General features: G+C 34.3%; 1 protein-coding gene across 1 annotated transcript; it reads right to left on the minus strand.

The window, feature by feature from the left end:
* Window positions 1-963: 963 nt before the first annotated feature.
* LOC145624580 (protein PIN-LIKES 3-like) lies at window positions 964-10070 on the minus strand. Its single transcript, XM_081677634.1, has 9 exons — window positions 9767-10070; window positions 9541-9665; window positions 7584-7705; window positions 7263-7439; window positions 6845-6937; window positions 6540-6640; window positions 1875-1927; window positions 1585-1773; window positions 964-1162 (listed from the first exon to the last, which is right to left on the minus strand). Exons 1-9 carry the CDS (start codon window positions 9979-9981, stop codon window positions 1038-1040), a joined length of 1200 nt encoding a protein of 399 aa, XP_081533760.1. The 5' UTR covers window positions 9982-10070; the 3' UTR covers window positions 964-1037.
* Window positions 10071-15061: the final 4991 nt, after the last annotated feature.

Raw genomic sequence — 15061 nt, forward strand, 5'->3', positions numbered from 1 at the left:
TAATTTTCTTTTTTCATAAAATATTCATTTCAGCTCTATTTAGTTCAGTTCAGTTCAACTCGGCTATAATAAGTTCAGTTCAGTTCAGCTTAACTCAATTCAGTTCACTAGGCCCTTAAATCATTATACAATATGCTTGCCAACTTATTGAATATATTTAATTTGATTCCGATTATAAAAAAAAAAGAGAGAATGTATGTAGGATCAAGTAATTATTATGTTCTAATTTTTTTTAGAGAAGAATCAAGTAATTAATTTGATTTGATGACCACATATTCCAGAATTCTTATATTCGTATAACAAAATAAGTTATGCTTTAGGAGACTAGGAGTCATCAATTCATGATCAAATCTTGACTCATAACAATGATAGCAAAAATTGATTGAATAATTTTTTAAAGGTCAATTTAATACATAGCAATAATCATTGAGAATAAAAAGATAGCCTGTAATTTGCCTAATTGCTATCAATTTCTTTGCCTTTTCCTACTTAATGTTAAAAGAAACTTCATGACAAGAAATTACTCAGCTCCAATATGGTACATCTCCATTTCTCCAGCGAATTCTATTAGCTAGTTTAGTTGGTAATATTAATAAAAGTGATACGAAATACATAGCCTGAGATTAAATCTCGTCTTGTAGCAACAAAAAAAATACTACGAATATTGAAATGGTTCATTTTTGGTCATTGAGTGTTTGCAACTTTGCTTTACTTAAGGTTATATATTACTTTGTCTTCAAAAAAAAAAAAATTATTACTTACTTTGTACTCTCTCCGTCCCTTAACTAGTTAACTACGTGTCTATTTCTCTTTATTGCTCGTATGTGAGTAATAAATATTAGGCATAGGCACGTAGTTAAGGGACGAAGGGAGTACTCTATATAATCCATATTACCATATCTATACTTATTACTACGGAGTGCTAAATTTCATTTTTGAATACAGTCTTATACCTTGTGTCTCTGTATAAACAAACTACAACGTGACTATTAAATCCCGCCAAAGAAAATGATATTGTAGACTTGTAGTAGATTTTATTATGTGACAATCCAAAGAAATAAAATAGACCAAAGAGTAAGAGCCACAATGGCCAAAGAATAAGCCCATAGCATAATTACCGAACACTCATTTTGGCCTGATCCAAACAATTGTGTCATCGTACCTGCCAAAGTCATAAGCCCATTAAACACATGTAAAAAAAAAGTAAAATAATGTTAATTATAATCCAAGTTAATTGTTTAATTATGCACAATAGGATAAATAATCAAAAATTGCTTAATCACTTTTTTTTTTTTTTTTTTTTTTTTTTGACTAACTATATTTTTCCTTCAAATTATTGAACTTAATGGTTTTAATTAAATAATGACCGGTAACTTGTCTAAAAAGGGTTTTGAATTCATAAACCAAAAGAGTAACACTTTTAAGGCGTTTAATATTGCAAATTTGTAGCATTTTTGAGCGTGTATATATAATATAACCAACACGTTACACATGCACCAATTGGTAATCAAAATTATTAGGCCATTAAGAATTCATGCATCAATGACATTAGAATTGGATGAAGAATGGTGTTGACATACATACCTATGTTCATTGCGGGAGGCATTGCATATTGAATATGAAGAAGAAATACGAACAATTTATCGTCGGATGGAACAAGGCCAACTTGGAGTGCACCCTTAACTATGAAAATTCCGAGCAGAGGAAGAATTACGTAGCGAGTTACAACTATCCCAAGAATAACTCTTAATTGAATACTTGTACCCTTTAAACCTGACCATCAAAAGTCCAAAAGATTATTGAACAAAATCTAATTTAATTTATTGAATGTTTGTATAATTGGATAAATTGGGAGGAGATGAGATTATTTATACCTTTAAGAAGGTTGGCTCCGAGTATTATGGTGCGAGCTGGGATGGCTGCTTCTCTGTACATTAAGGATACATATATGTTACGAATTACGATGTTGCTCTTATTAGGTTTTAGAGTGGATCAGAATAGGATAGGGGCCGAGTGTGGATATGATCAATCTGGATCTTCATCTGTAACAGGATATGCCTTTCACGCTACTGGCCATGGATCAATAACTCTATCTACTAATGATGTTACTCGTGCTTCTGGGCTATTGGCTATGCTGACTCAGATACCCTCACCACCTTTTAGGCAGGGTCTACTTCTACTGGTGTTGGATTCTCCCTGCCTAAGTGGCCGATCTTAGCGTGTTAGCCGCCGTCTCATTTCGTATAGTGATAACGTTTTCTCTTTCTTAGCGCTCCGCTATCCGCTTTATTCTCCGAATATGCGCATTGGAACTCTGGTTACGCGGCTTTCTCTTATAGGGGTCTATTTTCTCTGACTTGACTCAGCTTGACCTACTTGACTCAGCGGTTAGAGTATCGCTTTCATACGGCGAGAATCATTGGTTCAAATCCAATAGTAGGTAAAACCGGCCGAAACCCCTGCTTTTGCCGGCATGACAGCAAGGAGTCAACTGAATGACCAAAGCATTGGCTGCTTCAACTTGTGGCCTTCTTCGACTTGCGATTCTCTCTAAGAGAATCTGATCTACGACCACCCTCTCTTCTTCTCTTCATGTATGTGGGCTGCCTGCCCCGTCCCGAATAGACAAACAGGAACAAACTGAATAAAGGCACGAGAGAGAAAGTTGAGTATCAACTCACCTCCCTTCTTCCACTATTAGGGGAAGACCAGGAGGGCCGGAACCCCTAACGGAAACCTTTCACCGCGCCACACGATTCTTTTGCGAAGCGCTCTCTCAGACGTTTCCACTCCTGCCCCCGCAAGCAAAGAGGTTTCAAGATACCAAGCGACCGAGTGAAAGTGAACAGCCCCGAGCAAATATTCTAGAGAGCATACCCTTTGTTTCTACTCTTTCTCTCTTCTAAGAACAACTAAGAATCTAAAAAAAGAATCTTTTTCTTTTTTGGACTCATTGGACTTCCGACCAATGCAATGGAGTGATGATGCATGCGTGCATATAAACTTCTAAAGAGTGGGTTCCAACCCTGGGTGACACTATTTAACTCAATCCATTATAAGGTAATGCCAATTCGCTTAGAAGATAGAGTAAGGCTATTGGTAGATTATTTCTCTTTTAGAATAGACTTTGAGATAAAGAAGACTTTAAGGAGATTTTTTCGAGATAAGGACTTGCAAAAGTCGAGTAATCGCAAAAGTAAGGTCTCAGACTCGCAGAAGACAAGTGAAAAGTATCTCGAGGTTTCGCCGTGGGAATTTCGCGAGAGTTTTCGTCGCTTTGATTGGTTTGAGAACCTGATTGAAGAAGACCAGAATTTTGGAATACACATAAATCTACAGATCCAGTGTACAGATTTATTCTTGTATTTTTCGATAAAGATAGCAAAAAGGTGCATTCATTTCTAGGCTAATTCAGTGCCTTGTTTGTGGATGCTATATATGAAGTAGTTAGACACGCGGGGGATCAGTTGGGTCTTTTAAAAGGACTCAATCAAAGGACACAAAGAAGGGGAGCCCACTGTTTTTCTGAGGTTGGGTTTTGAGAAAAGAGAAACCCGCAGATCTAGCGCTAATGGCTTCTTCAATCAAGCGATGTTGTTATAGCCGAACAACAAAAGAAAGCATATGAACAACATCTATAGTTGTAAACAGTAAAAAAAAAGTTCTTCGAAGCTGTGCTAATGGTGGTCAAGGATAAGGTACTACCTTCAGTGGGAGACATTGAGTCTGCATGAAAAATCTGGGGGACTCCACAGAGAATGTATAAGTCAGTGACAATGGTGAACATGAAGTTTCTTCGGCAACGATTTTTCCAAACAAGATGCAAGAGAGGCAATGAAATTGTCTCAGCACTTAGACAAGATAAAGAAGATGATCAAAGAATTGGTAGCAGTGAGAGTCAAAATGATTGATCGTGATCAGTGACCAGGAAGTCTGCTGAAGTCCTTTGAGTCTTTGACAACCACTCTTTCCCGTGAAACTCCTTCTTTCTTTAACTATGATTGATCTGACCATTTTCTTTAGGTTCTGAAAGAAAAGAGATTTGAACAGCAGTCTGAAAAGACTAATGCTGCGCAAAAGAATATGTTTCAAAAGAAGAATAAGCACAAAGTGAGTGCAGAAGGACCTGAAAAGAGTGTTGATCTTGCAAGAAGAAAGGTCACTTGAGTTTTGAGTGCCCATAAAAGAGGGACAAAGGGAAAAAGCCATGATGATCAGGAAAAGATAGTGTTGGTCACTACTATAGACCCCGTTTGCCAACATTTCAGATAGTTGGTAGATCGGGTCCTCGCATCATATTTTTTCCGAAAAGAAGAATTTTGTGCAGATATGATTGAAGAACTAGGTTCTTCATATATGTATGGGCAATGGCATTTCGACTGTAATCAGAGGCCGAGAGAATGTGTAATTGCTGTTGGAAAACGGAAAGTCAGAAGAAGTATAAAATGTTTCTTTTCTTTTTGTATCTGAAAAGAACCTACTCTCGATGAGAAGAGCCTTTACTTTTTGATTCTAGTAGTAAAGCGCTAGCACTCCCATAGAGTAAGGCTCTCTTCTGGATAGCTGCGAAGCCTTCAATGTTAGTATGGAGACTTTGCTTTCCGTTCGCTGAACAACCTCCCTGTTGCAACACTTTACTATGCTTCACAGGGCGAACTTCACCCTTCACCTATTTTTGAGCTATTGAATTAGGCGATCCGAAATTTTTTTTTCACTCCCCTTTCCCTATTAGGGAAAGAACTTGGCTCTAAAATGATAGTAAGGCAAGCTTTATGTATTTAGGTAGAAGTAGACCTCGAGCTCTGGGGCTTTAAGGGATAGGGCAGGTTTGGAACCCTACCCCAGACCTGGTTGGAAGGGAACTATATCCTTAATCCAGGTTAGACTATCACACACGAGACTCGCCTGGGCTCTCATCGAGACCCACTCACTTCTCTCTCCTTAACATCTAATACCATTGCCCTGCCACTCTGCCTGTTTTCTTGTGGCCGAGTCGGGGCATTCTTCACTCCTGTTACAAGGTAGCCGTAGAGGCTTCCCATACTGACCTTCCAGTTAGTTCCACTTCTGGAGCGAAGCTGAGCACTCGGGGCATAAGGGCCCCGCGGTGATTATTAACATGCGCTTTTCTAGCCCATATCTTCTCACCTCCGGTCACATGAGCTTTCGAGAGCCCGGTCTGGATCTAAACGATTTGTTATCTATGTCTCATGTCTTTCAGCTCAGTGGGATCCAGAGAAAGACAGACCTACCTACCAGTTTTAAGTGGCAAGATCAATCAAACAAAATAGGCTCAAGAGAAAAACCTGCTTTCTTCTTCTTATATATCCTATCGTATACATTGTAATATAACCCTATTTTCAAATCATAAAGTACCCTCTCTTTAGGTAGGCCCACACATTTTAGGTTATCCAAAAAGAATAGAATGACTAATGTGATGTGAAACCCCCAAAAAGAAAAAGCTCCATAGATTTCCCTTTCCGTATGGCCGGCCAATCCATGACAACCCCACAACAAAGAGTAAAATGCCAAGCCCTTTCTCTATTAAAGAAAAAAGCATGCGCTTAAAATACCTCATAAACCCCAACAACTTTGTTTGTGTACTGGAACAGCTACCACTTCCTTAGAACAACACTAACTTACCGCTCTCTACTATAATATAAATATAAGAAAATCTAAGAAAGATAATAGCCCTATAATAGAAAACTGCCATGAATTACACACACGCAAGTAGTGGCTCGGCTCGTTTTTTCTTTTTCTAGTGGAAAGACATTTATCTCTGAGAAAAACACATAAAATTTTTTCGCTAGAGCTCATCACTGAAGAATGGTGGCTTGACTTTTTGGAATTAGAGAATACGATGTTGCTCTTATTAGGTTTTAGAGTGGATCAGAATAGGATAGGGGCCGAGTGTGGATATGGGCTAGGAAAGGGACCGTTAATGACTTATGATAAAAGTATGTTCGGTAAAATTAATTGGTATAGTAGACATTGTAGTAGACTTAGGGGTTTGGCCAACTAATTCAAGGTTAGGTGATACTTGTACTCTTTATAAGGTTATTTGCATGCAGTCCAACAACTTAGCTATTTTTAGAGTATTACAATAGAGCATCAAGAAAGCTAATTTTGTTCATCTCGTTTTGTGTGTGGCTACTCACATCATTTGACTGCTTGTAAAAGAACAAATAATTCATATAACACTGACCAAGTAACCCCTATAACACTAACCGAGTAATTTTATAACACTGACAAAGTAACTCCTTTAACACTTGACCAAGTAACCCCTATTACACTAACGAAATAACCCTTGCCATACGATGTAGCCAGCTACATATAAGACTATTTGTATTTTAATTTGTTAGATTTTGCAAAATTTAAGTCTACAACATACAAGTCAAAAACTGAACCCTAGTCCGATTATTATTTTTTTTTAATATTTTTTTTGTTTAAAGGTGTAATGATTATAATTTTATAATTATGTTTTTATAAAAAGTACAAAAAAAAGAGGGGGGGGGGGGGGGGAAGAGAATAAAGGGTACCCAAGCATGAAGGCCGAGTCAGTGACAACATGAAGTGGAGCATCATTGCCAATCATCAATTTTTGGATCGGAGATATCATTCCAATTGTAAACCCAAGTATCTACATCAAGAATGGTGCTATAATTAGGCTCATAATTTATCATGGAATGAAATCCAAAGTAAATTAATATTTCTATAAATAAATTAGGACAATTAAAAATTTCATTTACACTATTTTTACTTCTAATTATTTTAATATGATACATTGATAAATCGAATACTACAAATGATTGAAATTAACAAAGTAGATTTGTTTAGTGGATACCGCTGCAATTGTTGATGGTGCAAACACTGCTTTGAGGTTGGCCTTTTCTAAAAAAGTTCTTATACATTGGTGTATCTTGACTGGTAATGAAACCTGCCCGAGAAAATCTCGTTACCTTAGAATTATTTCAATATCGATGTATATATTTAAAGTAATAATAATAATAATAATAATTTTAGAAGTAGCTAGTTATTTTATTAACATAATGCGTCAATCATTGACAATTAGTATGTTTGACAAATTGCCAATATGCACATGTTTGACCATAAATATATGCAGTTATGTATAAGAGGTGGTTTAAGGCAGGTATATACGAGCATGTGGTCAAAGTTAATGCATAAGTAGCGGCGTAGTGCAACAGTCAAATTGATGTAGCAAATACTACGTAATTTGAACTAGCTAAAAAGAGTGAGTTTACCAATGATTTAGAGTGAGGGTGTATAACCAAATCTTCACTGCAAGGAAGGAGGGGTTCCTGATTGGACTCCTTAATATTGATGCTTGAGTAATTAATTGCATCTTTATCTATTGCTACTTCCTCAGCAGAAATCCTAATAACGTTGTACACAAATGACCACAAGTAAACCGCACCTATCTGAAAACATTTTAGTTAATTGTAGGAAAATAATAAATATAGCCCTTAGGATATGGATAAGAAAAATATCATAAATATCAGTTTAAAACGTGATTGATGGGTGAAAAAGAAAAAATATTTTTTTCTCGAAATCCAAAGTCATACCGCCATGGAAAGAGACGCATAGGACAAAGCATAAGTCTCACAAACATCAGTAGCTCCAAATGGACTGCCCTTCTCTTTGCACATCGCAGGAACTAGGATGATGGGCAAGTTACCCATATTCCCTGTTTTTTTAAAAAAAAATTGTGTCATTTGGTTATACTCCGTACTCCGTATAGATAAGTTGATTAGGGACACGAATAAACATTGTTATTGCATTCAGATTAGTTAAGACTAAATATTGCGCACTCTAGTTAAGACTTGATATTGCATTCAAATCTAAGTACTCCCTCCGTTTCAATTTGTTAGTCCCATATACTATTTTGAGCGTTTAAAAATTATCTACCCATATTGAATGTATTTCACTTTTAACTTACTTTTTATTTTCTATTTTATACATATTAAATTCTAATTTGTTAGATTAATTGATTATGAATTAATGACATGACTCTAAATAAAGAATTTACTCCCTTGATTTATGCAATTATGGCTAATGCTTTACTCAAAAAATCAAAAAAATAAATAATGCAAAACTATTTATGAATTTTTTTTTTTTTTTTTTTTTTTTTTTTTTTTACTTTAATGCTAGATTCCAAATATTCTCCTTTACTTATTTTATGTGATTGATTCCATATGAGACTATCATATTGAAACAGAGGGAGTAGTACATTATTAGTCATATAAAATATGTACTCGTAATAGGTTTTTTTTTTGTTTTTGAAACCTTATACTCGTAATAGTTAAAATTAGTTAAAATGATCTCATGATACAAAATTAGTTAAAATGATTTCAAATACATTCATAATTTAGACAAATCTATACTTAGTATTTAAAAACACAAACCAAAATTGACACATGTCATCATTCTTTCTCACCTTTCTTTATTCATTCTCCCTCCTTATGTTTTCAAAGAAATTCTCTCTTCATCTCCCCCTTTATTTCTCAATAACTTTTATATTTTGTAATCTTTATTTTAATTCAATAACAAATTAAATTTCCTAAACCTTCTCCTCTTCTCATTATTCCATCTATCAATTCAATTTATTGACATTCATAATTCATTTCTTTAATTTGACCCCTTATCTTCCCCCTCTTCTTATATAAATACAAATTTTCAATAAAGATTTTTTCACACTCATTAAGTTTCAAAAACTAAAAAATTAGTTTATCTCTCAAAATTCTATGTGAAATTTCTATAACAATGAGGATGATGATTGAAAAGGGAAATATTGAGGTGACAAGAATACTATGGAAATTCCATAGGATGACATTGTTTGCGTGTCATGGGGCTTTAATTTTGAAGATATTAAGCGCAATATAAGAGACATATATTGGTAAAGACTAAAGAAGAATATCATGCCTTCACTTTTGATGTAAAAATTGTAAAATTATAATTAGTGTTTGGTATTTTTCAAAGTAGTTTTTTATACAAATTGTTGATTAATATATCATGCGATAGATATGATTTTACGATTTTAAGCCATTTTTTCTACAACTATTAGTCTATTACCACTAATTCATAAAATATTATAATATGTCAAAAGACAATAATATAAATTCATTCAAATAATTTGTAAAGGGGTTTTTTTTTTTTTGTGACAAGATAATTTGTAAAGTTTCAAATAAATTTATAATTTAAGCATAACCCGTGCGTAGAACGGGTCCAAAAGCTAGTTTAAATTAGTTTGAAGAACACTTTTTTTGAAATGTGACAACTTTTTATGTCTATTTTAAAATAATTATGACAACTTACATGTAACTACTCCGTTGTAGTCAATGTCATTACGGAACTAGTTTAATTAAAGTAAAAAAGACAGATGAACAAGCTAAGGACAATTTAACGAAAATGACATGTTGCTAATCAAGTGTTCATTTATATAAGTCTCAAAGTCAAAGGCTTGATCATAAATCAAGGATCCAAATTTGACTTAACTATAAAAAAAATGTAAAAGCAAATTACCAGCAGAACAAGCTCCAATTATGAGCCCCTTGAGATGCTTAGGAGGTTTCGTAACTTTAACAAGCATCCATCCTAATATTGCTCCTATTAAAAACGTAATCAATATATTTATCGGCATAAACCACCTATACATTTTCAATAAACAAAATCAAGTTAATTACTACTACATAATTAAAATTTTATATACTTTGTATAACTATAAAAATAAATAAATAAATAAACTTACAAGGTAAGAAAACTTTGAAAGGTGACGGTTTTAGCCAAGTTAGCTGCAATAAGAGAAGGACTAAAAACATAGAACACAATCTTGTTCAAATGATGACGAGCATTTTCCCCCAATAAATCAATACGCTCTAATGCCATAAACAATCCTACAATTGATACCAATAGCACTTTCGCAACTGGTATTAAAGCTACCACTAATAAATCTATAAACCCCATTTTTTTGGAATTTTTTTTGCGCAAGTTTTCAACTTGTTCTCTTGAATTTGGTAAAGGGGAGGAAAATATATAATAAGAGGAAGCAGAGAAAGAAAAGTTGGGTTGAAATTCTAAGATTAGAAAAGTGTTTGAATCAATTATAGTGCATATATTGTGGACCCGTGATTGAATCCCTTAGATACTGTCTTTAGTCAATATTTGGATGGTTACTTACTACGGAGTACTTACTTTATATGGTGTATAGAGTGACTGATGGATGCTGAGGTTTTGACATCCGAATTTTGTTTATTACTCCGTAGTTGGTGTATACGATTATACTTTTACTAATTAATTTAAAGTTTTCGCCACTTTTAATTTAGACTTCTAACATGGTATTATAGTCAACGTGATTAAAAAAAAAGGTCACGAGTTCAAATTTCATCTAACAAACCCTTATTTCAAGCAGGATATTTTGTGGTTTTTTTGAAAAAAGAGATGGAATAAATATGAATATATACCTTTCAAGCTAAAAACACAATCCTTATAACCCTATATTTTCTCTATCCGGACCTTGATAATTCTTTTACGAGTACGGAAAAAAAAATACATCACTCCCTACTTCCTAGAAATTTCGCCTTACATATATAGTACGTATACCGCAAAGCATGCATGCCTCCCATTTTCGTTCAAATGTTGCCACAGTTTCATTAGGCTACAATTGTCCAGTCATTTTAAGTGGACCATAAAAGTTTAAATAAATTGCATCCTTCATATAGATGTCTATAAATATATCGAGCAAACCAATCTCCAAAAAGGCAAAAACGAATCTATTGATCTTGTTTCATTCCAATTAGAGCTGTCAAAAGTTGATCCGACCCCGAAATACCGACTCAAATCTGATTATTAACCGAACCATCTGAGCCCGAAAAAATGGTGAACCAAACCCGACCTGAAACCAACCTAAAACCCAAGTTGACCCAAGTATGTGAGACCCGAACTCGAACATGAACTGACCTGGAGATGATCCGATCCGAATGTAACCCGTAAATTATTGACTTGAACCGAACTCGACTTGAACCGAAATTGACCCAAACCCGTTTTAACCCGTCAAAGCCCGAATTTAACCCGACTTGTTACTAACCTGACCTTAATTCAACCTGACCCATTCCTAACCCGACCCGAATTTAACCGAACATGTTACAAACCCGACCCGAAATCAACCCGGATTGTTATTAACCTGACCCAAATTCAACCCAACTTGTTATTGACTCGACCCAAATTTTACAAGACTTATTACTTACCCGACCAAAAAATTCAACCCGATCTGTTACCAACTGACTCAAAATCAACACGACTTGTTATTGACCCGACCTAAATTCAACCCAAATTGTTCCTGACCCGATTTCAAATCACCTTAAATGCAATTTAGACCACCTTATTATTGTTGATCAAAGCATTTTGTCTAGGGAGACCAAGTCGGTCCGGGCCAGCAAAAGAAAGGATCATCATCCTCAAATTTAAGATTTAAATATAGTACTTCCTCCGTTTCTATTTAAGTTGACTCGCTCATCAATTTAGGCACACATATTAAGGAGATGAAAGATAGTGACATAGAATGATAAAGCAAGTGGGGTACACTTAAAAAGAAAGGTATAAACTTACCCAAAAAGGAAACGTGTCAACTAAAAAGGAATACGTGTCAACTAATAAAAAACGGGGGTAATTATATATTTGTTGTATGGTCAAAGGAGATAATTAACTTCCTAAATTATAGACTATAGTTCCCTTGTATATTTCCATATATATTATAGTCAAAGGAAATAATTAGCTTGATAAAAATGATAATTATCTATTTATAATTAGTTGAACCCGAATATGACCTGACTTGGAAATTACCCGACCTGATTGTAACTTGCAAATTATTGACTTAAACATAACCCGACTTGAATCCGAGAATGACCCGACATGGAAATGACCAAACCTGATTATAACCCGCAAATTATTAACTTGAACAGAACCCGACTTGAACCCGAGAATGACCCGACATGAATGACTCGACCTGATTATAACAAAAACCCGATAAGAAATATGACCTAATGTGACCTGACTCAAGCATGACCCAACCCAAATTAGACCCTCATAGGTTATGGAATTAATCTGAATTGACCTGACCCGAGTTGACCTAACCCACTCTTACCGACCTAAACCCGACCCGTTTACCCAAAACCTCCAAATTTTCTCAAAAAGCGTGGATATTAGCCTTCAATTTTGGAATTTTTTGATATTTTTTCACCCGGAAATAAAATTTTCCAAAATGTTTACCATGGTCCCTAATACCCTCTGTGAATCCAATTGGCTGGGTGGAACCATCCAATTTGCCTTTAAATGACCAATTTACCAGTTTACAACTTGCACCGATTTCATTAAATTAAGCCTACCACGAACACTAATGACAACATATAATGATCATATATGGTTCCAAACGGCATTATATGACCCCGAGATGTATCCCCTAAAATATCAATGTTTTTCGACATCGAGCCCGAAACAATCGAAATTTCTCAAAAAGCGCGGATATTAGCCTTCAATATTGGAATTTTTTGACTTTTTTCGCCTGAATATAAAAATTTTCATGTTTATCATGGTCCCTAATACCCTCCGGCAGTCCAATTGGGTGGGTGGAACCATCCAATTTGCCTTTAAAAGGCCAATTTACCGGTTTACAACTTGCACTGATTTCATTAATTCAAGCCTGCCACGAACATTTATGACAACAAATAATGATCATATTATGGTTCTAAATGACATTATATGACCCCGAGATGTATGCCCTAAAATTTCAAGACTTTTCGACACCGAGCCCCGAAAACTCCAAAAATTCTCATAAAGCGTGGATATATAGCCTTCAATTTTTGAATTTTTGGACTTTTTTTCGCCCGTAAATAAAAATTGCAGAAATTTTTACCATGCTCTCTAATACCCTCCCAATTGGGTGGGTGAAACCATCCAATTTGCCTTTAAACGGCCAATTTACTGGGTTACAACTTGCCCAAATTTCATTAACTCAAGCCTACCACAAATATTTATGACAACATATAATGATCATATATGGTTCCAAACGACATTATATAAACCCGAGATGTATCCCCTAAAATCTAAAGGTTTTTCGACACCGGGCTCCGAAACCTCCAAAATTTCTCAAAAAGTGTGGATATTAACCTTCAATTTTGGAATTTTTTTACTTTTTTTAGCCCGAAAAAAAATTTGTCGAAATGTTTACCATAGTCCCTAATACCCCCCAGGAGTCCAATTGGGTGGGTGGAACCATCCTATTTGCCTATAAATTGCTAATTTACTGGTTTACAACTTGCACCGATTTCATTAACTCAAGCCTACCACGAACATTTATGACAACATATAATGATCATTTATGCCTTTATGGTTCCAAACGGCATTATATGACCTCGAGATTTATCCCATAAAATCTCATTTCTTTTTGATACCGGGCCCCGAAACTTTCGAAATTTATTAAAAAGTATGGATATTAATAAGCCTTCAGTTTTGGAATTTTTTTGACTTTTTTTAACACGAAAATAAAAATTGCCGAAATACTTAACATGGACCCTAATGCTCCACGGGAGTCCAATTGGTTGGGTGGAACCATCCAATTTGTCTTTAAACAGCCAATTTACCGGTTTACAACTTGCACTGATTTATTAAGTCAAGTCTACCACGAACATTTATGATAACAAATAATGATTATATCTGATTCCAAACGACATTATATGACCCCGAGATGTAATCCCTAGATTTTCAATACTTTTAGAAACCGGGCCCTGAATACTCTAAAATTTATCAAAAAACGTGGATAATAGCCTTCAATTTTTGAATTTTTTGACTTTTTTCGCTTGGAAATAAAAATTGTCGAAATGTTTACCATGGTCCCTAATATCCTCCGGGAGTCCAATTAGGTAGGTGGAATCATCCAATTTGCCTTTAAAAGGCAAATTTACCGATTTACAACTTACACCGATTTCTTTAACTCAAACATACCAAGAACATTTATGACATCATATAATTATCATATATGGTTCCAAATGGCATTATATGAACCCGAGATGTATTTCAAGACTTTTCGACACCGAGCCCCAAAACCTTCAAAATTTCGCAAAACGCGTGGATATTAGTCTTTAATTTTGAAATTTTTTCAACTTTTCTTCGCTCGGAAATAAAAATTTCAAAAATGTTTACCATGGTCCCTAATACCCTCCGTGAATTCAATTGGCTCGGTGAAACCATCCGATTTTCCTTTAAACGACCAATTTACTGGTTTACTACTTAGATCGATTTCATTAATTCAAGCCTACCACGAACATTTATAACAGCATATAATGATCACATATGGTTCCAAACGACATTATATGACCCCGATATTTATTCCCTAGAATTTCAAAACTTTTAGACACCGAACCCCAAAACCTTCAAAATTTCGCAAAATGCGTGGATTAGGCCCCGTTCTTTAGAGCTGCTATGCTCTTCTCTGCTGAGCTCAAATCAAATCTGCTCAGCTCAAAAGAAATCTGCTCTGATCTTCTATGCTCTACTCTGCTCTGTTTGCTCTATTTTCAAATAACAATTATTAATAACAATAATAATAATTAATATTCAATAATAATAATTATTAATATTAATAATAATTAATATTTATTAATAATAATAATAATTAATAATAATAGTTATCATTATTAATATTTAATAATTCAAACTATTAATAATTAATATTTAATAATATTATTAATTAGTAATTTCTAATAATTATAACAATTCTTTCAAAAAAATAAATAATAATAATAACAATTAATAACAATTTCTTTTATAAACATTTGATATTAGAATCACAATGTGTAGAAACATTATATGTATGTGGGTATTGATTGTTAGTTCATTGAGTTGAATTATTTTTCAAATCTTTCCATACAATTTAAGAATTAAAAAAAAAAGAGGTTGTTTTCAAGTACTACTTTGTATATCATTATTATTTTTAGGGTTAAAAATATATGATTAAGATAAATTTATAAGTAAAATCATTATTACTCATTAA

The sequence above is a fragment of the Chenopodium album genome, chromosome 1 (assembly GCF_948465745.1).
Source record: "Chenopodium album chromosome 1, dcCheAlbu1.1, whole genome shotgun sequence".
Lineage (NCBI taxonomy): Eukaryota > Viridiplantae > Streptophyta > Magnoliopsida > Caryophyllales > Amaranthaceae > Chenopodium > Chenopodium album.